Below are 26,691 nucleotides of genomic sequence, written 5' to 3'. Positions count from 1 at the left end.
ATTGGTCCCTTTACTGTCACATGTCAGTGAAAGGACCAATGGGGCAATAAGTGAAGAAGTGAATAAATGAATATTAACACTTTGATATTGATTTATACACTCCTTCTGGTGCTGGTAGTCAGGTTGGGAGAATAGACGTTGAATTAACCAGCGTCCATTTTCCAAACCCCTGCCAGCACTTTTTTTAAACTTTTTTTTAAATTATTTTTTTTAAAGAGTTGTTCTTCCTACTTAATATCCCAATCATATTAAGTAGAAGGCAGTACAGAAAAGCTGTTTTTTCTGCTTTTCTGTAATAGTTTTAGTAGCGCTCAGCAATTAACGCCTGCTCCGGGCAGGCGTTAAGTCCTGATTGCTAAAATGTGCATCCTAGACGCACTTTTTTTTTTTTTTGCATAGGGAGTGAATAGCTAATAGCCTCATTCACATGTATTTGCATGTGATGAGCGCTATTACTTTCACTCCGCGTTGGACATGCGTTGTAGAGGCACTAATCCCCTTATTGCCTAAGGGGATTAGTTAGCGCCTATACAACCCGCGTCCAACTGCGGGTTATAGGGTGCGCTGGGCTAAGCGAGCTGTATTGCATCAGCCCCTGTGGGGGCAGGAGGGGAGCAATTTTATGATGGCAAAACCTTCTGAAAGACCTCCCAAAAGGGCTGAATGAAGCAATCTGGTTTTCAGATTTAGCCTTTTCCTCTATGAAAATCCTTTCAGTTTGAGTGATCACACTGAGTTCACTCTTAGGGGGTAGATTTTCAAATGTATGCTCGAACGTTCCTGTGTGTGCGGTTCCCAGTGCACGCACATGGACAATACCGACTTTATAACCTGTCCACATGTTACAAAATCCATTGGCTGCGCACACATGCGCACCAGATCTTATAATCCGTGCACGCGTGAGTGCGCGGCGAGCATAAGGGAGTGAAATTATGCAAAGTCTGCGCGGCAGACTGGAAGGGAACTTCCCTAACTCCTTGCCTAACCTTCCTTCCCCTTCCTCTCTCCTCCTCACCCCCTAAAGCTAACCTACCTTGTCTGAATTTTTTTATTTTATTACTTGCTAGAGATGTGCATTCGTTTATCACGAATTAGGCAATTTCAATGACCGCAAACCATGAAACGGATTTTCCCCAAACTTCGGGGAAAATTCGTTTTTCGGGTTAGTGCAGGGGGAGGGGCACATTTATTAAAAAAAAACAAACAAACAAAAAAAAAACACCCCAACACTTCACATGCTGAGGTAGATCTTTAAAAAGTACACGCGTGCGTACTTTTGTTCGCGCAACCGGCGCAAACAAAAGTACGCCGGATTTTATAAGATACGCGTGTAGCCACGCGTATCTTATAAAATCCGGGGTTGGCGCGCGCAAGGCTGCGCAAAATCGGCAGCCTGTGCGCGCCGATCCGCGCAGCCTGCCTCCTTTCCCTCCGCGTCCCCCCACCTTCCCCTCCCTCCCTTCCCCCCTACCTTTGCTGTACAAGTTACGCCTGCTTGAGACAGGCGTAACTTGTGCGCGCCGCTGCGGCATCCCCCGGCACAGGCTGCAGTGCCGGGGGACTCGGGACCGCCCTCCCGGCCTGCCCCAAACCGTCACCACGCCCCCGGACCCGCCTCGGACCGCCCCCTGACCCCAGACACGCCCCCAGACACACCCCTCGGCCTGCTGACATGCCCACGGACATGCCCCTTCCCGGGACTTACGCGCGTCCCGGGGCTTTGCGCGTGACAGCGGCCTAAGCAAAATAGGCGCGCCGGCGTGCGAGTGCCCTGCGCGCATAAATCCAGGAGGATTTACGTGCGCAGGGCTTTTAAGATCTACCCCTTACTGTATTACAATCCCCCACAATCCCGATCCCTCCCCAAGACTTACTAAAAGCCCTGGTGGTCCAGCGGGGGTCCTGGCGTGATCTCCTGCACTCGAGCCGTCGGCTGCCAGTATTCAAAATGGCGCCGATAGCCTTTGCCCTTACGATGTCACAGGGGCACAAGATGGCGCTGGCCGTCCATGGCTCCTACCATGTGACAGGGGCCAACCAATGGCACTGGTAGCCCCTGTGACATCGTAAGGGCAAAGGGCCATCGGCGCCATTTTGATTCGTAGCAGGCCCGGAGGGAGAGATCACTCGTGGGACCCCACTGGACCACCAGGGCTTTTAGTAAGTCTTGGGGAGGGATCGAGATGGTGGGGGGGTGGGGGGTTGTAATACAGTAAATGTGAAGGGTTGGGGTGGTTTTTCCGATTCGGATTTTTTTTTTTTTATATTCATGTTTCGGGTTTGGGTTCCAGCTTCGTTTTTGCCGAAAAACAATCCGTGGGAAAACGAGTTTTCCCACGAAGTGCCCGAAGTGAAACCCGACCCGAGCCAGAAAAATGAAGCTCATCTCTATTACTTGCTTCTCCTCAGGAGCAGAAGAAATTTACGTGCTCCAGCCAACTGCTGCTTGCGCCTCCCCGGGACAGCGGCTAATGGCCACTGTCCCAGCCACCCCCCATCCCGCCCCTCCCCAACCCCCAGCTTTCCCCTTTCCCAGGACCCGGCACTTGTGCGCGTATAGCTACTTACGAGCGTGGCCGAGCCCTTTAGAAAACGCACGCAGCGTGCACAGGGCCCAGCCCACATGCATAAGTGGCGATTTTTACACGCGTGACTGCTTTAAAATTCGGATGAAAGTTATGAAATGGGCTTTCATGTGGGGTTTTCGGGATGGTGTATTTTGGGTTTGGTTATTTGTTGTTTTTTACATCTGCTGTATCCATGAATATGTTACGACACAGTCTAATGAGAACTTGGATTTTCTTTATGGATTTACCAAAGTTTTACTTTAAATAATGGAAGAATGTTGGTGAATTTGAAGGAGATATTTGCACTGAAGCATTCTGGTTGTATCATAAATCACGAAAGCAAAGCTTTAATTGTCACTGAAATGAGAAATGTTAAATTATACACCTGCAGCTCTTTTGTATTGTTTCATAAGATTTCCAACTGCTAGTGAACAGAGACACCCTTCCCCTGGGAATAAAGTGGTGCATTTTTCCTTTTCTATAGCTGTTATTTTAAACTCTAGTTTTCGCCACAATATCTCTGTCTGCTTATAAAAGTCATGGTCAGTGCTTTTGAGGTGACAGCTCTTCTGATCTCCATGATGACCGAAAATGACCTTAGCAGTTCTGTGGCATTTACTCCATCGGCAGAGATTCTGTGACACTGTGACCAAGATCAAATGTAAAGTCTGGGTCATGAGCTGAGAGTTGGTCCCTTCTTGGCGTTTGGGTTGAGATTGAGAAAATGTGGGGTAGAGGGGCCCGAGAGGGTGTTAACATCCTGCCACCCATCCCCATTGAGGATGTGAAACCAGACCCTGGACTCAACAAATAAATAAAACCCATCTGAAAACAGCTTTGCTACTAACATTGCTGAATGCATCTTTCGCATTGTACGCCATCTTGATCATAAGTAATCAAAAAAATAAAAAAAAAACTCTACCATGTATGCATTTTAAATATGCTTATCTGCCAAAAATATAATTTGCACCCAATAAAGACATTCACTAAGACAAAACATCTGGCATTGCAGTAGCAAATCAATCAAGAACAGATCAAGTAATAAACAAAACCCAAACACTCCAGTACTTAAAAAAAATAAACAGAGTTGACCAGGTTTGTAATCAGCTCTGTATTTCTTTATTTCCTGGAGTGCTCCATTTTTTTTCTTACTTTTCAACATGAAGTTATGTTCTTTTAGTCCTGATGAACAGTTCTTTGTCAAGCTTAGCTACATCAGTTGTCATGTTAATGTGTTCCTTTTAAATCCGTAACAAAATTAAGATTGGAAATACGTTTTTTTTTTCTTTTTAGGGATTCACAGAACTCATTCCTATTGATTTGATAAAAATCTTTGATGAAAATGAACTGGAGGTTGGCCCACATTTAAATTATTTTGCTTATATATAAGTATGAAATGTGTAGTTACATGCTTTGTTACTTGTCTTCAGATGTGAATTGCCACCATTAACACCAGCTTTTACAGGTGCTAGTTTTTCAATCTTGCTGTAGTTTAGGTGTAGGAAAGTAATCTTTCCATTCAGTGGCTGATCAGCAGAAGACTGTTTTGTGGGGTTTTTTTGTGTTTTTTGTTTGTTTGGTTTTTTTTAGGAAAGAGCATTGAATGAGGAATTTTTCTTTCTCACCAGGGGGTGGGGCTAATGTATTAACCTGCAGGATTTCCCACAGTTAGTGCCCTGCTTCCGTGAAAGTTTGCTGCAGTTGCAAATGAGCACCATAGCAAACTTCAGTGAGAAATTTAGTTATAGGGCCAGCCCAAAAAAAGATAAAAGCACCTCAACCTTTTTTGCGAAAACAGGTGTGCTAGGACATAAAAATGTGTAAAAGCTTGAAATGCCAGCCTTTGCATGCTTTTGTGTACATGGGTCCCAGCTGTGAAAAAGTTTGCACATCACCGGCCTAGTTTGCTAGAATTTAGTACACAGCACCCAAATAATTAGATGTGAACAGTAGGGAAATTGCTTTTTCACTTTCATTTATGGGTATAGTGCAGAGATTCTCAGTTCAAATAACGGATACATGCCCATGTTTCGTAGTAACTCAAGAAGGAAGTGAGACCTATAACATCAGAAATCAAGATACAAATGCATTTTTTGTTGTGTTTGGCTTCATCTTTGAGCCCGGCAGTTTCTTCCTGCTCTTAGGGCCTCCATTGGGCTATTGGGCCATGGAGGCATGTGCCTTCATTCACAAGTACCTGAGGAATTCACCCCCCTCCCCCCCATTTTTCTAATCTCCTCCCAATTTAACAAAGCCCATTGCTGTGATCGTCCTTGGCTGAGGGAGTGGGGGAGCAGTGAGCCACAGCTTCGACCAGAGCCTAACTCACGTGGAACCTAAGTTATGAACACTGCCTGCACAGCATCTTCTGGCCCGGCCAGCCCAGGGAGCTTGGCCCAAATGAATGAATGAAACATCATAAATGACAGCAGAAAAAGGCAAAGTCAGCCCATGTAGTCTGCCCAGTTGTGACTCTTCCACTTTGGGTAAAGGAGCGTTTATAAATTCCACGCTCATTCCAACACTAGCTCTCCATCTCAGTTTAAACAAAGCAAAATGCTCAAACCGCTGATATATTCAGTGCTCTGGAGTAAGATACAGGAGGTATGTCAGCAAAGAGAATGGGACAGCCAAGGCATTTTTATTCTGTTTGCTATCTTAGACATATGTTAATAGTATTATTGCACATTTAGCTGGAGAATCCCACAGAGAAATCACTGTTCCAATGTAGTTTTCCACTTGGGAATAATTTTCCACTCACACATTGCCTATTATTAAGGGTTATCCTGCCGTTGGCCAGTCAGAATAAATTACATAACCTACCCACTTAAGCAAATCAACTCTAGAAGTCTGTTAAAAATTCAGTCACAATTTAACTTTCAGGGATGGAGTATCTGTGCCTTTTGCCTGTCACGAATTGTGGAAGAGCTCTGCAATCACTGATGAAACTCGTTTAATGGCAACGTATAAAATGGAATGGGCCTTTATTTTTGCACTGATCTGTCATTTAAAAAAAAAAGCAAAGTAAAAAAAAAATATAAAGACATTTGCTGAGAAATTTGGTTATGGCTTGGAGAGTAAGCTTGATCTCTAATTGTAGAGAAGATAGTGCTGTAGTGCCCCCTGGCCTTAATGGTTGGCAGCACTTGCATGTTTCATTTACTAACAGGCCGATACAGTACCCGCAATTGGACGCGCGTTTTCGACGCGCTAGCTTTACCCCTTATTCAGTAAGGGGTAATAGCGTGTCGAAAATGTGCGTCCAACCCCCCCCCCCCCCCGAACCTAATAGTGCCCGCAACATGCAAATGCATGTTGATGGCCCTATTAGATATTCCCACGCGATTCAGTAAGTAAAATGTGCAGCCAAGCCGCACATTTTACTTTCAGAAATTAGCTCCTACCCAAATGTAGGCATTAATTTCTGCCAGCGGAGGTCCCGAAAGTTTAAAAAAAAAAAAAAAAGTAAAAAAAAAATTTGAAATAGGCTCGTGGGTTGAAAACCGGACGCTCAATTTTGCCGGCGTCTGGTTTCCGAACCCGTGGCTTTCAGCGGGCTCGAGAACTGACGCCGGCAAAATTGAGCGTCAGCTTTCAAACCCGCTGACAGCCGCCGCTCCTGTCCGAAAAGAGGCGCTAGGGACGCACTAGTGTCCCTAGTGCCTCTTTTTACCGCCGGCCCTAATTTAAATAAATTAAATTACTGTATCGTGCGCACAGGAGAGTGTCCTGTGCGCTCGCCCGCTCTCCGGTGATTTTTACTGTATCGGCCTATTAGTATGCTACATTTCTTAATTTTTCATGGATCTTCGTGATTCCTAAAGAATGTGAATGCTTGTGTTCGAATACACAAAGGAACCAAGTCATTTGTCATGGTAATCATGTATTAATACGTTTGGTTTACCTATTTTTCATGCAGTAAGCACAAATAACCTATGTCCATTTTGGGATATTTTTTATGATATACATCACACCAAAATTACAGCAGATTAAGTTGTGATGCATTTGTGTTTTTTTATCACCAAAGATAGCAAATCCATAGTATCCTATGTGATTTTTATTGGGACAAGTTGTCATTATTGAAGTTGTGCCTGGAGTGCCTTTTAAATAAAGCATTATAGAATATGCAAGCATTCAGTATATGAAAGACTCAGCAGTGTTAATTTTTTTCTGTACAGTCTAGCAAAAAAATGCAACTCACTTTCAGCAGATGTTGAATGCTAAATGCCGTAGAATTTAACACACAAAAAGGAAAACTGAATGCAATATGGCAAATAACATTTATAGATCAAAATTAGCCATATGTGTAAGAAACAAAAAAAATTTGCCAAACTTTAAGACCCTCATATAAATTTGGGCTATTATAAAAATCACTTATGTGTGGTTTGTAAAGAATTACTCTTAAAGAGAAACCACACATAAGTGATTTTTATAATAACCCAAATTTATATGAGAGTCTTATAGTCTGGCAGTTTTTTGAGTTTCTTACACATATAGCTAAAAATGCTGTAGTATGGCAATATAAAAGCAATAAATCCCAGGCAGTGTATTTCTGTGGGCTATTGCATACCTAACTGTGATCTCTTAAAGACGCAGTAGACTGAAATGTATTGTGATTGGAAAATTAGCTAAAGATGAAGCTGCTAAAATGCTTGGACATATACATTGATTGGAGCTAATAGGTTTCATTATAGTGAGCTTGCCCAGTACATTGGCTGATATGAGCATATCACCACTAGTAGCCAGTCAGGTTTCTTGGTTTATGCCCAAAGTTTAAAATCACTGTCACTTTACAGTTATTTCTCATGTGAAAAAACTGCATTGACTTTTTTTTTCTTAATGTGAAGAATGTGTGTATTCCATGTTGCATTATACATTAACATCTTATTTGTGACAATCTTAGTTACTGATGTGTGGCCTTGGAGATGTTGATGTCAATGACTGGAGACAACACACGATCTACAAGAATGGGTATTGTCCAAATCATCCTGTCATCCAGTGGTACTGGAAGGTAATAAGAAACACCGTGCCAATAGTAACTTACCAAATTCTTGCTGTATTTTCTACACTTATTAGTAGATATAATAGGAAACACTGGTTTTCACTAGCCAAAAGATGAACCCGTTCATTAGTCTGAAACATAAAATGTCACCTGTCTGGTTTTGGTATTATGACAGTAAGAAGGTGGCATCTGGGCTCTTCCTTACCTATGCTGAACATGTACACTTTATAGTAGACTCCTTCATGATTTTAAAAAATGTGGCTTATGTCTCCAAAAATATTTCTTGTGTAATATTATAGTAATCAAATTATGCTATGAAAAGCCTTATTCATAATAACATACTTTGGCTTCTGGTCTATTTGTCACAGAAGGGCTAAAGTATTTGAACATCCTCCAAAATTAAATTTAGAAAACAGATTATGACAAGCGAATATTCGTAATATTAAGATAAAATAATGGCATCTAGGTTATTTGAAAACAATTTATGGAAGTGCTCCTGCTTTTATTGACCTCCAGTAAATAGATGTTTTTTTTCGGGGGGGGGGGGTTACCCACAACCTCTTTCCTTTCTCTGCTTTTCATTTTCCCCCATTTTCATGGGTAAGTTCCAAAAAGTGGAGCATAAAATAGATAGACATTGGGTGATAAACATAACGATGTTTCCTGAAGGCTGGATCCAGAAATAAAATAATGGAGAACCCTTTATTGTCGGGCTTGTAAGTACTTTTGCTTCCTTCGATACAGTGTTCTTTCCTAATTCACCTTAATTTACTAACTACAGCTGCAGTGATGATTTTTGAGTTTGCAGTAGCATCTCATGTAATACAACGTAATGTGTCAAGCCCATGCGCTGGAAGCCATGAAGGAGGAGCAGTTTTGTACAGCCTTTCTCTATGGATCTTCCCTGGCCAGCCACTAGGAGCCAACAAGTCCCTTCATGACTCTTTTGTAGTTCAGGCTTATAATCAAGTGGTCATTTTGTAGACCCTCTTTAGTTTTGTGGACTTGTGACTGACTGGGATAAATGACAGTTGTTGTACAGTAACGTAGTAGATGATAACAGATAAAGACCAATTGGCCCACTCAGTCGGCCCTGCTGTTCTAGCTAAGGTATGTCCCAACTGGCAGCCCGGCAAGCTTGTCTGCCTGCAGGATATTGCACCTTATCCAAGATTGTTTTGTTGTCTTCCCTCGTTGTTTCTCTACTATTCTAAGTGGATGAGCACGCAGAAGCTCCTGTACTTAAAACCAACAGCTTGGGCCCTCCTTCTATCACCAAGCGGCTTTACCCAGTCTCTCAGCCCTGTTCCTACTGCCACTCTCTAAATCTGTCCCAAGCATGCTTAAATTCTGCCTGTCACAAAATTCTTCAGTCGATTACTCCAGGCATCTATCACTCTCTCAGTACAGACATTTCCTCAGATTTCTTCCCACCTTCAATATCATAGCGTGATCCTTTGTTGTTTAATTTCTTTTTCCTTCCTGTACTTTCTCTTGAACATTTAGCTCCTTCCTGATGTCATCTGGGAGTTAAATTTTAAGTTTTGGAGTCAAAATGTTTTTGTTTATGCAAGTTTGGCAGCATTTTCAGGTTTCTAGCGGTCACAATTGTTTAAAGTTTTAAGTGGAAATTATATTTTGAAAATCAATTATTCCCATCCTCATAAAGGCTCTGATATTATGTTAATGCTTAAAATTGTTCAGACAGAGGTTAACTGAAGTTTAGGTAATGCTTGACTGTAAGGAAATGTCCTGCTCTTTTGCTTAAATTCAAACAGTGGAGAACATTTTGTTCTGTGTCACGCTGTCTCCAGGTGTGAACTACAATCATTTGTTATTTTCTGTTCCTTAATATCTTTGATTGCATGGTTTACATTACATAGATTTCTTTGAAATTACTAACACTTTGAACTGACTATACCAGGTATTGTTTTGAAGAGCAGGAATATCAGATTATCATAAACAAAGACGCGGCGAGCAGTTGTCACGTGTGCCAGCAAAGTATATACCATTTTAGCTCCTTTTCTGGACAAATTGACAGAAGAGTGTAACGGAGATACAAGAGCTGTCCTCATCAGGATGCCAATGAAAAATATTGCCCTTGTTAACTTTCATCTCTGGTACCCCCTTATATTAGACTAGAAATCAGAATGTTTTTGAAATGAAAATGCAGGAAATAATGCATACTCTAGTATCATGTGGAAAGCTTAGTGAATCCCCGTCTCTGCATTAATAGGCCGTGTTACTGATGGACGCCGAGAAACGTATCCGGTTGCTGCAGTTTGTGACTGGGACATCGCGGGTGCCTATGAATGGATTTGCTGAACTTTATGGTAAGAAAAGAGAGATTTGCCAAAAATCTCTTCCTATGGTTTTAGATTAACCCGTAGCCAAATATAAACTTAGAAATTTAAGGTACCAGAAAGGTACAGCAGGGAGAGTCTGTAAAAATTAATACAAATGTGAATTTGTAGTTTTGGTTTTTTTTTTATGTGCTAATTATAGTACAAGTGTATAAACCTCCATGAAAAAGCATGAATTGATACTTAAGGGATAACATCCCTAAAGAAAAGAGAAGAAAAACAAATTCAGTAAAATGTTTCAGCTTTTTAAAATTGGAGATCCTTTTTGGGTAAACTGCTGGTGAAATGGCTTGTTTTGTAGAGAGCAATACGGCAGTAACTTTCAATCGGACTCACAGGCACCCATGTACATGCGTGCATCGGTGCACGCCCAGAGGCGTGGCGATTTTATAACATACATGCACAAATGCATGCATGTTATAAAATAGCCTAGGCACAGATATATATATATATGCAAGGAATGGAGGAGAGTAGCCTAGTGGTTAGAGCAACGGTCCCTGAACTGGGGAGACCAGGGTTCAATTCCCACTGATGCTCCTTGTGACCTTGGGCAAGTCACTTTACCCTCCATTGCCTCAGGTACAAACTTAGATTGTAAGCCCTCAGGAGCCATGATCATTTTCACCAGTTCATCAACCAGTTCACCAGTCTAGAGCAAAGTACTCCAAACCCCTCTGGTTCAACTCATTACAACATATTCGTTAAAAACTCCACAGATGCCTGGAAATAGTTTTACTAAAATTTCCACCTCCTCCGTAGCAGAAGTGAAGTTTTGCAGCACTGGACCTGAGCACACGCCCAGTGGTGTCGGAACTTGCACACGCATCTCTTGACCACACCCCGTACCTCACCTACAATTCACTGACATTCCACCCCTTTTTTTGTCCAATGTGAGATATTCATACATTGGGACTTAGGCGCGCATGTGAGCAGCTTTTAAAATTGGGTGGATGCACACATGTCCTACGTGCGCGCACATCTCCCGATTTTTGACGTGCGCCCAGTTTTTAAAATTCACCTTTAAGCTTTTATTGCCCAGTTCTTTTTAGAAGGTCCTTAATTTCTTTGTGTCTGTGGCTAGTCCGAATGACCTTTACAGTTCCTTTTCTCCATTAGGTTCAAATGGTCCTCAACTGTTTACAATAGAGCAGTGGGGAAGTCCAGAAAAGCTGCCCAGGGCTCACACATGGTAAGCAATTAAAAAAAAAAAATATATATATATATATATATATATATATGTTACATGGCCTAAAAATGAGTAAGAGGATTTATCGCCTCACTTGTGACAATTGTATGAATACTGTATTGGTAAAGTGAATCAGCCCTAATCCCTAGTGATTTGCTTTCAGCTAAGTTTTGTAAGGATCCTTTCTGAAGGATATAAATGTCAATGGTGGCTGTATTATTTCTCAGGGTAGCACTGCATAGGTCACATTTAGGTTCATTGTAGTAATGGGATTCTTTGGCTATGCAGCTTCCAATTTATGGGCTTGTCCTCAGACAATACAGAAATAAGTGACCTGAGATTCAGATCATTTAAATTGTGGTCCTAGACAACAAGAAGAAGAAAAATTAACACATAAATTCCAGATGTCTGCAAGCTACTGATCAAAGTATTCACTCTAGTAAGCATCAGGAAAAATTCAGGATTCAGTTGAATGAACAAATATACAGCGCAGATGTGAAAAGTACAATAAAATATGATACTTTTGGTTGGTTGTGAGTTTATTGGAATGTCCCAAAGAAAAGGCTCTAGGCAGGTGTATTCAGATAACAAAACAATTTTTCAAGCTTCCCAGGCCAAAAAAGACGTTTGAGGATACTAGCACTGACCCGTCTATTTTGGGACATTTCTGGATACTGATAGGTGTGGTTTGTCAGCCTCTTTTTTAGCAAGATCTTTTTATAACGAAATAATGCTGTCCATTCACGAGTCTTCAGAAGCCATGAGGACCTGAAAGCTCACATTTTTATTTATTTATTTATTTAAGGTTTTTATATACCGGCATTCATGATAAAATCACAACATGCTGGTTTACATTAAAACAGTGGTGCATAGAAAGAAAAAACAAACTGGAACTGTAGTGCGGAAGAAAGCAGTTACAAAAAACTATGTTGTACACATAGTAAAACATTTATATACCTTTCTTTTGGGGCCAATAAAATATGTCACTACCCCCAAGGTATTCTTTATTTTTCTGGGACCACATTAATTCCCTAACAGAAGATCATGTAATGTGGAATAGAAGGCATATTGAGTCACTGCTACAGTGACCATCAAAATTTGATACAATTTTAATGAAACCATACAGAAATAAAATCCAACAAACAAAATATGTATCTATATCTATCTAGCTATCTCTATATTAGTGATGTTACATATATAGATAGATAGATATTAGGGATGTGCATTCGTCCTAGTTCGGCCATCCCGAAAAACGAAGCGGATTTTCCCAAAATTTCGGGAAATTTCATTTTTCGGGGTTCGTGCAGAAGAACCCTAAAAATCGGGGCGGCTGAAAAAAATCAGCTTGAACCACAGGAAAACAAAATTTACTGTTGCGGGTCGATAACGAAGGCCGAACCAAAAGGTGCAGCCGAATCACATCCCTAATTAGGGCTGTGCAATCGTTTTTCCCGAATTAGGCAATGTCAATGAAAAAAAATGAAAAATGAAAAAAAAACCCGAACCACGGGAAAAATGAAATACCTGTGGGGGGTCCCTGAAACAAAGCCAGACATGAAATTTTTACCCGAAGCACATCTCTAATGTGTGTGTGTGTGTGTGTGCTTTCTTAAAATGCTACACATTTTACAAATTCTGACAAGGGTATGTAAACTTATGAGCACAATTAGACAAAACACCTGTTTCAGATTAAACTATTATGCATCACAGAATAAACATAATCATTAAATAAGCCATAGCAAGAAAGGAAATAATAAAATGGTCTTGTTCAAAAGTTTGCATACCCTTGAATGCTTGGGCTGATAATATTCACTCAAGTTGACACACAGGTTGAAATGGTAATGAAGTATAGGTATCCATACCTATGCCTTGGTTGATTGTAATTAGTGTCTGTGTATAGTCAATGAGTTTCTTAGCTCCTGAGAAACCCTTGTGCATTTCATCCAGGGCTGCATTGACTTTGGTTACTGAAGCATGGGGAAAGCAAAAAAACTGTCAAAGGATCTGCGAGCAAAAGTGGTTCAACTTTATAAATCAGTAAAAGGATATAAAAAGATATTCAAGAATTTGAAAATTATGGATTCTGTTATTCTTCTAGGGCAAGCAGGATGGTAGTCCTCACATGTGGGTAAAAACATCTGATGGAGCCTGGCATGGAAAACTTTTCTAAGTTTCTAGAAACTTTGACTGGCAGACTGAGCATGCTTAGCCTGCTGCTATCCAGCGTCCACGCAAGGTCCACCTTCAGTCTCTTTTTTTCCATGATGCAGTAGCTGCAGTAGTGATGCAGATGATGTAGTTGTGGAGTTCCAAACCCTCGAAGGTTTTTGGGGGGTTTTCTGCGTCGAGTCCCCCTTCACGGTAGGTCGGTAGGTATCCTTGGCTTTTGCCTTCATTATTCACGGTCGATTCCCGACTCATGCACCATAGTGGCCGTCAGTCATCAACCGAGCACCGGCCTATTTTTCAATGGCTTCGTCAGGTTTTCGACTGTGCCCGTGGACCATGTCCATCATGGATCCGTACAAGGTCTTTATCCTCTGCCTGGGGACCTCGAATGACGTCTGAAAGTGTTGTTTGTTTGACCAAATGACCCCCAAAGGGTGTCATGCGTGCCTGGATAAAATGGAGAAGCTCTTTGGCTCTCCAAAGCCTTCCATGTTGGCTTCAGTGTCCTCTACGCCTAAGGACTGCAGGGAACCATCCCTGTCTCTTCCCCTGGCAGTCCTGCTCTCCAGTACTCCTAAGGACCAGGAAGAGGGAGATCAATCCTCGGTGGTCTCTCCCCTCCCCCTAAAGTTGGGGTCATCATCTTCCTCGGCACCGGGGAAAGACCAGGCCGAGCGCTGGAAATCCAAGAAGCATTGACACTGGTCACCGTCCCGCCACAGGTCTGGTTCCAGAGCAGTATTGGCGGCAACTGAGCCACCATTGAAGCGGCATCAGCCACCAGAGGCCCCATCCTCCGGTTCCCCACTGGCAAGGATGCTGGGTGCCGTGCCTCCTCGTGACCCTTCCAAGGATGTGCTGGCGACTCCTCATCCCCCTCCATCAGTCCTTACTACCCAGGACTTGCAGGAGGAGTTGGACCGCAAGGTGCTGTCAACGGTGCTCAAAGCACTACAGAGCATCGAGCTGCCGGTGCCACTGGCACCCATACCTCCACCTTTGATGTTCACGCCCCTGCTGGAGCATCTGGACGTCCTTCTTGGAGTCCTACCGACGCAACCAGTGCCCGAAATACCTCCGATGCCTGCTTGGCCACCGATGCCCTCCACCGGAGCGATCCCTAATCCTCCGAGGAGGATGAGGTCTCAGGGAGCAGGCGAACATGCCCGCTGTTCCCTGGGCCACCGCTGGTTCTTCCCGACGTACCACAGCCGATGCTCCCCTCGATGCCTGAGGCTCCATCGATGCCACTGGTGCCCCCACAGCCGTCTGTACCCTTGGGTCCCAGGCCTACCATCCCTTCTCGTCCCCGCCCTAGGCATCATGTCCCCAGCAAGGAAGAGGGTTCCTATGACCCATTGGGTGATGACTCCTTGGACTCGTCCTCTGAGTTCTCCAACAACCCCCTCTCGGAGCCTTCCCCTCCAGAGGAGCGGCGTCAGTCTCCGCCCGAAGACTTATCATTTGCCAGCTTTGTAAGGATCATGGCAGAGGCCATCCCCTTCCAGCACCTGTCGGAAGAGGATACCCATCATAAGATGCTGGAGGACCTCCAGTTCATTGATGCTTCAAAAGAGATAGTGGCAGTGCCAGTCCACGACATCTTTAAGGAGCTCCTCCTCAATAGGTGGGAACACCTGGTGTCTGTTTCCCCGGTAAACAGGAAGGCTGAGGCAACTTATCTGGTTCAGCAAGCCCATGGGCTTTGAACGGTGGCACCTAACCACCAGTCGGCGGTAATGGAGTCCTCACTCAGAAAGGCCAGACGCTCCCGGACACACGCTTCTGCCCCTCCAGGGCACAACTGCAGGGAGCTTGATGGAAAATGTTCCAAGGGGCTATGCTGGCTGCCCGCATTGCGGCCTACCAGCTATACATGACCCAATTCAATTGCAACCTGTGGAAGCAGGTGCAGAAGTTTGCGGAGGGACTCCCCCAGCAGCAGCAGGAGTCCCTTACATCCATTGCCACACTGGGGCTTGAGGCAGGTAGACATGAGGTCAGGTCTACCTATGATGATTTTGAGACCGCAGCCCACCTAGCTGCCGGTGGTATCGGCGCCAGATGGTTAGCTGGGCTCCGAGCCTCAGGTCTCCGACCAGAAGTTCAGGACAGGCTTGCAGACCTTCCCTGTACAGGTGAGATCTTGTTTGGGGATAAGATGAAGGAAGTCATGGCGCAGCTGAAAGATCAAGATGATACTCTTCAGCAACTTTCCGCCAGCCCCTCCTAAGGCCCCTCTACTGCGAGGAAGTCCTCCAGACCGGGCCCTCGCAAGCCCTTCTTCTGGCCAGGAAAGTACTTTGCTCCAGCTGCCCGTGCCCGCCCATCTCGGTCCAGCCCCAGAAGTCGTGGCCGGCAGCAGCGAGTTCCGAGGACCCAACAAGCCCCCCCAACACTTGCGGTGAGGGGGCATGAGCCAAATGCCGTTCCCCTAGCAGTCGATCCCCCAGTTGGTGGCAGGCTTCTTTGCTTCGCCCACCTCTGGGAAGCGATCACTTTGGACCTTTGGGTCCTCTCCATTGTCTGCCAGGGCTACCGCCTGAACTTCAGGAGGCCGCGTTCCCATGTTCATCGTGGGGCATGCCCACCCATAAGGTCCTTCAATTGGAACTCTCCGCCCTCATTGCAACGGATGCGGTAGAACTAGTCCCCCACAAGTAGTGGGGCCACGGTTTCTACTCTAGGTACTTCCTCATTCCGAAGAGGAATGGTGGCTTGCACCCCATCCTCGACCTCAAGGCATTGAACTGATTTCTTGTAAGTGAAAAATTCATAAAAGTCTCTCTGGGCACTCTGATCCCACTCCTCCGAAGAGTAGACTGGCTCTGCTCCCTCGACTTAAAGGAGGCTTACGCCCATATTGCAATTGTCCCCAACCAGAGGAAGTACCTCCACTTCCTGGTGGGGACAGCACATTTTCAGTACAAAGTGCTGCCCTTTGAGCTGGCTTCAGCCCCACGCACCTTCACAAAATGGCGGAGGTGGCTGCCTACCTCAGGTATCGGTCGGTCCATGTCTTTCTGTATCTGGATGACTGGCTGATCCGGAGCAACTTCCACTCCAGGGCCCTGAGTGCACTGGCCTTGACGGTTCAGACCTTACAGACATTGGGATTTGTTATCAACTTCCCCAAGTCACATCTCTATCCATCTCCATGGCTGGACTTCATCGGCGCCAGGTTAGATATGGCTCAAGCAAAGGCTTTTCTGCCCAGGGATCGAGCGGTTGCCCTCTCCTCACTGGCCACCCTTGTTCACAACAGGAAGAGGGTGCCAGCCTGTCTGCTGCTCCGCCTGCTGGGCCATATGGCGGCCTCGGTCCACGTGACCCCCTTGGCTCGCCTTCAGTGGGCCTTGCAGTCCCAGTGGTGGCAGGCATCCCAGAACCTGGAGGCGCCAGTGACGGTCATAGACCCTCTTCGCCTCTCCTTAACCTGGTGGGAGACCCTGCCCAATCTGGAAACCGGGCTCCCTTTTCAGCCAGCGCCGCCCCAGATGACCCTCACCACTGATGCCTCACCTCAGGAATGGGTGGCCCTACACAGACGGCCTGCATACCCAGGGTCTTTGTATTATGGCCGAGGCTCACTGCGAGATAAATTTCCTGGAGCTGCGGACAATCTGGTATGCCTTGTGGGCCTTCCAGGACAAGCTGTCCTCCAAGGTTCTCCTCATCAAAACGGACAACCAAGTGGCGATGTGTTACATTAACAAGCAGGGTGGCACAGGCTCCCTCCTTCTCTGCAGAAAGCGATACAGGTCTGGGATTGGGCCCTTTCCAGAGGAATGCATCTGTGGACCACCTACCTGCCGGTTCACCTGAACACGTTGGTGGACCGTCTCAGCCGCTCTTTTCAGCCATGAGTGGTCCCTGAGCCCGGCAAAGACATCCGACTTGTTCTGTTGCTGGGGCATGCCGGACATGAATCTGTTCACCTCTCTCCAAAACCACAAGGTGTGCATGTTCTGCTTCCGGGGAGGGACCATCCAGCCTGCAATGCATTCTCCCTTCAGTGTACCTGCCAGTCCCGCTCCTCTCGAGGATTCTGGCAAAACTGCAAGAGGAAGGGGGGACCATGATCCTGGTGGCACCCTCCTGGCCAAGGCAGGTGTGGTTTCCTCTGCTCCAGGATCTGTCCATGAGCACACTGGTTCCACTGGGGGCGGCTCCCGACCTCCTCTCGCAGAACCAGGGCACCCTGCGCCACCCAAACCTCCAGGACCCTGGCCCTCACGGAGTGAATGCTGAGCGCATGATCCTCCAGCCCTTATAGCTCTCGGATGATGTCTCCAGGGTCTTGATCGAATCCCGGAAACCTTCCACCCAAAAATCTTACAGCTTGAATTGGAAACATTTCTCCACCTGGTGCAGCAGACATGGACTGGACCCTTTCTCCTGTCTACTCCCCAACCTGCTGGATTATCTTTGGCCCCTGTCCGAGTCAGGACTCCAAAGCAGCTTGGTCCGATTACACCTCAGCACTCTCAGTGCCTACCAGCAGGATGTCGCTGGGTCTCCCATTTCAGTCCAGCCATTGGTCAGGCGTTTCATGCGGGGCGTAATTCAACTGTAGCCCCCGCTTCGCCCACCAGCGACCCCATGGGATCTCAACATTGTTGTGGCAAAGCTCATGCAGCATGCGTTCAAGCCTCTCAAATCCTGTGATCTGAAGTTCCTCACCTGGAAAGTTATGTTCCTGGTGGCAGTTACTTCTTCTCGCAGGGTCAGTGATATCCAGTCCCTGGTTACGTATGCTCTCTACACAAAATTCTTTCATGATCATGTAGTGCTACGCACACATCCAAAATTTCTGCCGAAGATGGTAACTGTTTTCCACATCAACCAGTCAATCATCCTTCCCATGTTCTTCCCACGGCCTCATTCTCACCCAGGGGAACGAGCTCTCCACACCCTGGACTGCAAGCGGGTGCTCTCTTTCCACTTGGTCCGTACAGCGAGGCACAGACAGTCCACCCAGTTCTTTGTGTCTTTTGACATCAATAGGCTGAGAGCAGCAGTGGGGAAGCAGACCCTTTCCAACTGGCTAGCGGATTGCATTGCCTTCTGCTAATAGCAGGCAGGCCTCCAGCTGGCTGGCAGGGTGAAGGCTCACTCTGCGGGCTATAGTGATGTCAGTAACCCATCTGCATGCGGTTCTTGTTGCCAAAATCTTCAGGGTCACAACCTGGAGTTCTCTCCACACATTCACGACTCACTTCTATCTTGTCAGACTGGCCAAAAGCCAGGAGAGCGCTTTTGGCCAGTCTGTCCTGCGCAATCTATTCCAGTCCTGAACCAAACTATCTTTCATCGTGCTCTCTGTGGGACCAGACTACCCCTGTTCCCCACAGCGCCGCAGTTGTGTTGTGCCCATTGGCACATTGTTCGGCTACTGTGGGTCCTTCTGCTCACAGGGGACAGTCTGGAGCTCTGTAATCACCCATATGTGAGGACTACCATTCTGCTTGTCCTAGGAGAAAGTACAGTTGCTTACCTGTAACAGGTATCCTCCTAGGACAGCAGGCTGTTAGTCCTCAGGAATCCCGCCCACCTCCCCATGATGTTGGGTTCACCTTCGGTTTGTTATGTTTTTTTCTCGCTTGTATTTTTGCTATATTACGAGACTGAACGGGGACCTAATGTGGACGCTCGGATAGCAGCAGACTGAGCATGTCTGCCAGTCAAAGTTTCTAGAAACATTAACAAAAGTTTTTTCCATGTTGGGCTCCATCAGATGATGTCACCCACGTGAAGACTAACATCCTGCTGTCCTAGGAAAACACCTATTACAGGTTACCAACTGTGCTATACCAAGCCATAGTGAGGTAGACCAAGAAAGATTTCAGATAGAACTGCCAGGAAAATTTGTGGGGATGCAAAGAAAAACCCACAAGCAACTCCTACTAAAATACAGGATTCTCTGAAACAAAGGAAATATTTGAACAAAAATGGGCTACATGGTAGACTTGCCAGAAAAAAAGCCATTGCTACACCAATGCCACAAAACTGCTTACAATATGCCAGACGGCACCTAGAAAAGCCTCAAAACTTCTGGAACAAAATAATTTGGAGTGAAGAGACCAACATTGAACTTTATGGTCACATGCATAAACGCTATGTTTGGAGAGGAGTCCACAAGGCCTATGAAGAGAAGCACACCATCCTAACCACGAAACATGGAGGTGGATCTCTGCAGTTTTGGGGGGAGGTGAGCTACAGTGGCACAGGGAATTTAGTCAAACTCATGGCAGGATGAATGTAGCATCTTATCAGAAAATATTGGAGGAGAATTTGCATTCATCGGCCAGGAAGCTGCGCATGAGCTTTCCAACTTGGACTTTCCAACATGACAATGATCCGAAACATAAGGCCAAGTCACCCCTTCAGTGGCTGCAGCAGAAGAAGGTGAAGATTCTGCAGTGGCCATCCCTGTCTCCTGACCTCAGCATCATTGAGCCACTTTGGGGAGAGCTCACACATGCAGTTCGTGCTCGACCACCAAATAAGTTACAGGATCTGGAGGCTCTTTGCCAAGAGGAATGAGCAGCTTTACCACATGAAGAAATAAAGGGCCTCATTCACAGCTATCACAAAAGATTGCTTTCTGTCATTGATGCGAAAAGGGGCAATAAATGATATTAAGAACTAAGGAGGGTATGCACACTTTTGAACAGGACCATTTTATTTCCTTTATTGCTATGGTTTGTTTAATGATTGTGCTATTGTGTGATACATAATATTTTTAATGTGTTTCAAATTAAACTAATAGATGTGTTTTGCCTGATCATTTACGCTTTCTTAAATTGCTACGTATCTTACAAATTCTGCCAGGGGTATGTAAACTTACGAGCACAACTGTATATAAGATTATGCCTTTTTATTGGACTGGCTTAAGGCATTTCTTGACTGGCTTTCAGGAGTTAACACTCTCACTGAGGTCAAGACGTGTATTAAGTTAGTCCAATAAAAAGGCATCACTTTATTTTATTTTTTTGTTTGTTGACCTTTTTAGTACATGTGAAATGACTTGAAGGAAAGATAGTAAACTATGATTATAACTGTCTTAATGCTTTGTATTTCCTGATACAGAAAACCTGACCTTTAAATATTACAAAGAATTAAGGCCTTTAGTGAGCATTGATCAGACCAGGGGTAGGCAACTATGGTCCTAAAGTGCTGCAAGCCAGTGGGGTTTTCAAAATATCTACCAACGGTGGCAGTGCATGCACATGCATCTCACGTGCATTCAGCGGGGATATTTTGGAAAGCCAACTGGCTTGCAGAACTCAAGGCCTGGAGTTGCTTACCCCGATCTAGCCTATTGGGCATATCTGTTTTATTTTTTTAATTTCTTAATTTTTTTCCTTCCCATCTTAACCAACTTGCCTGCTCTTCAATTTTTAGCTTTAATCGCCTTGACTTGCCTCCATATGACTCTTTTGAAGATCTGCGAGAGAAGCTCCTCATGGCAGTAGAAAACGCTCAAGGATTTGAAGGCGTGGATTAAAGACGGAGGCCCCCCGCTCTTCTTGGCGAGCTGGTTTCAGCTTGCCCTTTTGAATCCTGTGCAATGGACATTAACAGTGACAGTTACCAGGACAGTTGTGCCTATGATCTGGTTCATGGAACAAACTCTTCTACAGTGCAGTTGCCCATGTTCAGAAGGTTGAAAGCCTGTGGATGCTATTTCTAAGATTTCCATACAAATTTGCAGCGGGTTGACATATATTCTGATGACATTTCAGGAGGGCTTGTTCCATTTATGGTGTGACTCTGTAGGCAAAGCCCTTAATAAATATTTTGCATACTTTCTAATGACAATGAATGGAATTAATCACTTTACAGGTATAGTATTACAACTCATGTTTACTTTTTAAACGATTTAGACCTATTTTTAGATTTTATTTCATTACAATTAAAGATGTCATATGCTTGGAAACATGAACCTTTTCTCTGGTCTAAATTTCATGCCAGACATAATGCCAGTGGCATTTCTAGTATCAAATGCATTTGAGCCATGTTCCTCATCCCCTCTCATGTTTTACAAGATGGATCAAACATTTGGATGCAGAAGGGAAAGTCTATTAGTGGCAACTCCCAAGCATTTTAAGATAGCTTGTTAGTATTTCTCGCTTCTGGACAGGGGAAGACTATGAACTGATTTTTTTTTTTATATATGAATTGATATAATAGTTGTTACAGAGCAAGAAAAGATTGTTCATGTAGCATGGTCAAATCTCATCTTAATATAAAAAAAAACAAAAAACAAATTCTCATTATTCCACAGTAATAGATGTACTCTAAATATACTTCAGAAGAGAGGGAGGTTATAGTAGCTTTTGTTGTATGAAAATATAAGTAACCCTATCATTAGCTCTGTACAGTTATTCTTACTTTTCTTACCCACTCTTCTTATTGTCTATAGTGGAGGCATTAGGAATGACGTCTGGCACGGCTCGCTTTCATACTATGGAAACCAGATGTGCTTTGTCTTCTGTTGTATGCATTTTCTGGTAATATCCGATAACTGTTTCCTCTAACTGCACCAAATCTAAAGGCACTTTATATAACACTTGGAGGTCATACTTTGCTTTTTTTTTAATAAATCAAGGACATGGATCCGATTATTTTACTTTTCATCAACACATCTTTCTGGTGCAACATCTATCAAATTGTGTATTTGACTGCTGCTGCTGCTTGAATTAATTCTTGCCAACGTGTTCCCACTTTTTTTTGTGGTATTCTTAATCACAAAAAAACAAAAGTTATTTAATCGTTACTTGCTATCTGTATGACCTGTTGCATGCCTAAAGTGTAGTGCCTGATTTTGTCTGTTTTGTGATTGATAAGACATTGAGGGAATATTTTCATTTGATGAGCTGAAATTAGAATATTTACAGGTAACTGATCTTGGAGATTTATGAATATTGAAGCCTTCTCATTACATTAAATTTTGTGATTTTATTTTCCTGTAGCTTTTGATATGTACAGTTTTTAAGAAGGCCATAGTTTCCATTCACAGGGAAATTGCATAGGAGCTCAGTAGTATTGAATGTCAAGTGCTATTTTTTTCTGGCACAAATCCCAGTGCTATTTATTGAGGCCATGACAAACATCGGCTCCAGAAAAGTTCACCAGTGTTAACTTCTAGTGATGTGCAAACCTCTGTAAAAAGAGATTTGTGAACCAGTGTGACAAATACAGAGAATCTACTGGCATGTCAGAGTGGTCTTACAACCATCCTTTAAAGAGAGAAACTGACTGCTGTCAAAATCTGTCCCAGATTTATAGAAATCCAAGGCAAACTCAATGTACATTACTGTGGATCCTTGGTGGATCACAACAAGATTCACAGGGAAGAATCAAACAGATTTTCAGCAAATCTCTGATATTTACAGCTGAAGTCAGCCTGGTTTGAGTTCAGCTTGGGCAAGTTCATAATCCCTATTTATTCCAACCTGGACAGAAACTAAAATTTTAGTATAGGGTGTTCATCAAGTATGTTAAAACTGATTTCTGCTCTGCCCATAATTGTATGTATAGTGTAAAGCAGTAATCACAATTAAATTAAATCTCTTGTCAATTTTCTGATTTTTATTTTACCTTTCATTGCCCACGCAATCTCTAGTGGGAAAAACATTTTGCAAAATACAGATGATAAATACTGTGGATCTGATTCATTGAAGTCTTTTTCCTTAGCACTGAATGGAAAAAAAGCCTTGGTGAATTAGGGCCTTTTATCTCACTTTAGTGTAAACACATTGAAAATGAGCATTTCTCATGTTGCTTCCTCTGGAGTGTAAACGTACATCATGTATACGCAAGAGGAAAAAGTGAAAAGAAACCCTTTCAAGGATTTCTGATAAGACCCAATATATGTCACTGCTAATAAACAAAATGGTTCTCCTCATTTTGTTTGGCTTGTGTATTAAAGTGCAACAAGAATCTTGAAAAATGACATTTTTTTCCAGCTTGATTGCATAATTTTGTTGACATTGCCTTCCGCAATGCACATGATTGCTACCCAAGTAGTAGGCAGCTCTCCTTTTAAGCCTAACAGCAGTTCAGCCATTACACTTTCAGATTTATTCTGGCATTGGACTAACTCTGACATCGCTTCCAATCTCTGACATCGCTTGAAGAACTTTTGCACTTTCTCATTGAATATAGAATAATTGAAAAAAAGATGATGAATCCCTGTCCTTTTATTAACTACATTGTTTTACATTCCTTTTATCTCCAGAAATGAATAATGGTGGCTCTGGCTCATGAGATTGTAAATAATTCTAGCTTGCTGGGTATTTCCCATTTTTGTAGGCTGGGAAAGAGCTCAAGGCTTTGCTGTGAATCTGCATATCAGTCTTCTCTAATTGGCAGATGGAATGCCCACTTGAAAATTATCATATTCAAGCATCAAAATTCTGTTTAAAAACACAACAGGGCCTTAATTGGGAGCATTTGTTTCCAATCACGATTACTTCATTACTGTCTTGTATTCCAAGAACTCCAAGCATCTTTTACATCTGCCTCTTAGAAACAGTTGAACTTCCAAGTAGTTAATTGAAGTTAGTTATTTTTACCTATATTTATATATATATATAATTTTTTTAATAAAAAATTCCATACGTTGAAAATGGTAAAACCTAATATAAAATACCTGTTTGATTTTACTAGTATATAATTTAAGAAATGTGTCAATGCGCTCTCTTTATGATGCTACTATATTCAAGAATAGAAATTATTAAATAACATCTCCACATCTGTCTGAGAGATGTGCACACAGGCTTCCTTATAGGCAGTTCTGAACAATATTTAAAAGTGAAACTTGTTCAATGCATTTTCTCGTGCATCAAAGCATAGATTACTGCCATCCGGGATGAAGTTGTATTCTGAGTTTGAATTACTTTTCAATTCTGGTAAAATGAGAGAGCCTTGTATATAGTAAGATTTCAACTTAATAGACTGTTAAAGGGACAATGTCTATCTTGGACCAAGGTTTCTAGTACTTTTCTAAATAAATGGTAGAAAGTGCATTTAAAGGCTGCATGTGTTGATTTTATTCCTAGTGCCTGTGTGTCTCCCAAGTTCCTCTCCCTTTTTATTGTATCTTTACTGCTTTTGATATGCTCTTCACTCCAACATAGGTCACATAGTGGTTAATCTCTTTCCTTTCCTTTCCATTTTATTTATTTATTTTTTACATTCATTGATGAGTACACGGTTTGATGTCCTAACAACTCATTACAGTGTCTTTGCATAACTGAAGAGTCACTGTCAGGGATTGCAGAATGGGAATTTGGAAAACACTCATATTTATTTATGGCGTGTTATAGCAGTAAAAATATGCAGACTGAAGCAGCAGCATTGACCCATTCTATTGGAACAGTTCCTGCTGAGCTGCTGCTCCATCTGTTGCATCTTTTCTGCTCTATCTTGGTTATAAACAAATGTCTGCAATTCTAATATTGTACATCATGACCCTAAAATGTTTAATTCCTCATTAAATAAATGTAAAAAAACAGAAAAAAAAATACAGCCACAAGGATAAAATAAATGGAAACAGGACTAGTTATTTAGCACTGGGCTAGTACAATGTTTACTGTTAGCTGTTTTCAAATTCCTAGTTTTCCAGTCCTGATGGTGGAGGGTTTTTTTTGTTTTGTTTTTTTTAAACAGTGTTCATGTTCATTGCCTTGCTTTACAGCATCTATGCCATTACAAACTGCGGCATATGGATATGCTTGTCAATTGATACGCATAGAGAAGTGTAGTATAAGGTAAAAATGGTTACATCTCATATGATTACCTGATGAATAAAATCATATGTGGCATATTAATTATAAAAGTTTAGTCTTACTTCTGTGGCTTCTGTAACTATTTTGCAATGGCTGTGTTATAAAGCAAGTGACTATAAACCACTTAAATACAGTTTTGTTTTTTTTCCTTTTTTCTCTATGGATGGGCATGCGCTACATGCACATACAATGGCATTTGCCAAAAATCCAGCCAAATTCAATAGAGCTGGAATTGCTTACTGCATTTTGGCATTTCTATGTACTGTGGTTGCTTTTGACCTTACAGATAACCTGTCATACAACTTGTATACTGAAGAATTCATAAGGCCTGATGAACTAAAGTTTGTCTCCCATTTTGTCTCCATGGAGTAAATGCTTAGTATATCTAGCCTATAGTATGTAACCTTTTATTTATTTTTATTTTTTACATAGCCAGCAGAGGATGCTGCTGTACAGAGCAAACTGTTCCCCTTCTTCTATTCTTCTGATCCACCAGCCAAAAATAAAATGTACTAGTTCTACCTCTCATATTTCCAGTGATCAGTGAGTACATAAGCCCCATCTCAGACTTGCAAGACTGTGGAGGTGCAGGAAATCTTCCATGTAATAAAAACATTTGTTAACCTTTTATTTCTGTGTATTAAACCATGAGGAAAGGATAAGACATGCATAATAACTTGTAAAGATTTGGACCATATGTTTTCAGTAACCATTCATTTTTGCATAGGCCTTATGAGCAGTAGATATAACTTGATTGAAAAAGCAAAGTGCTTTTTGCAAATTCAGAAAGGGCAAGTTTGAGTATCATTTAGATGTGTTCCGTAGGAGGTCATAGCTCGCATGAAATGTTGGCAGACCTCCCTTAAGAAATCTAATAGTCATCCATGTGGTGCATGTTGAAAGTGCACAGAAAATACAGTATTAATGTTTGTGACAAGAATGCTAGCCACCCCGCCCTTAGACATTTCGTACATTGCTAGAGGCACAGAGACAGGCCTTTTTGACAAAGTCTTCTTGTGTTCTGTCTCTCATTCTTTAACTATGTTTTCTTCCCTACCCCCTTTCTGTTGACCCTGGTCATTTTAGACTCTCTCCATGGCCTATCTTTAAGCAGCTATCTGGGTTTATGCTAACTTTGATTTTGGTGAGGGTGCATGTAAAAAGCCTGTCCTCACTGTTTTTTTTGCCTGTAGTGGAGTGGTATGGTATCTGTCACCTGAAAGAATCTTCAAATGATGCTGGCCCTCCCCCACCCAAAATCAGATAAAGCATGCAAAGATGATGATTTCCATAGGTGAAAAATATTTAAACATTCCAGATAAATTCACAGCACTTCATGAACTATTTGTTGTACGACTGTCTGCTTTGTTGCGAACGTATAAAATAGGCGATACGATGCTACATACCCAACTACTGTGCTGCACCTTGAAACTGATAAAATTACTACTTATATACGATGCTTGTTTTTAAAAAGAAAAATCAAAGTAGCTTTGTAATAGGGTTGAATTTGATACACAACTGAGAATGTTTTTCTCTAGGGACTACTTCCTTGTTTTATTTTTCATTTATTTTCCTAAGAGAAGGTTCATTCTTGTGTCTTTCCTGA

The 26,691-nt window shown here is 42.9% G+C and overlaps 1 protein-coding gene across 10 annotated transcripts in view; it reads left to right on the top strand.

Annotated features, from left to right (window-relative positions):
- The window catches only part of NEDD4L (NEDD4 like E3 ubiquitin protein ligase), a 907,002-nt gene extending 882,679 nt beyond the window's left edge, over positions 1-24,323 (top strand). For all 10 annotated transcript variants that reach the window (XM_029579603.1, XM_029579595.1, XM_029579588.1 and 7 more), the window contains 5 exons: positions 3,861-3,920; positions 7,471-7,578; positions 9,806-9,902; positions 11,049-11,121; positions 20,695-24,323. In XM_029579603.1, coding sequence (XP_029435463.1) covers positions 3,861-3,920; positions 7,471-7,578; positions 9,806-9,902; positions 11,049-11,121; positions 20,695-20,797 — 441 coding nt within the window. In that variant the 3' untranslated portion in view covers positions 20,798-24,323. The remainder of the gene's footprint in view (positions 1-3,860; positions 3,921-7,470; positions 7,579-9,805; positions 9,903-11,048; positions 11,122-20,694) is intronic.
- Positions 24,324-26,691: the final 2,368 nt, after the last annotated feature.

The sequence above is a fragment of the Rhinatrema bivittatum genome, chromosome 1, assembly GCF_901001135.1.
Source record: "Rhinatrema bivittatum chromosome 1, aRhiBiv1.1, whole genome shotgun sequence".
Lineage (NCBI taxonomy): Eukaryota > Metazoa > Chordata > Amphibia > Gymnophiona > Rhinatrematidae > Rhinatrema > Rhinatrema bivittatum.
This window is presented reverse-complemented; position numbering and strand designations above follow the sequence as displayed.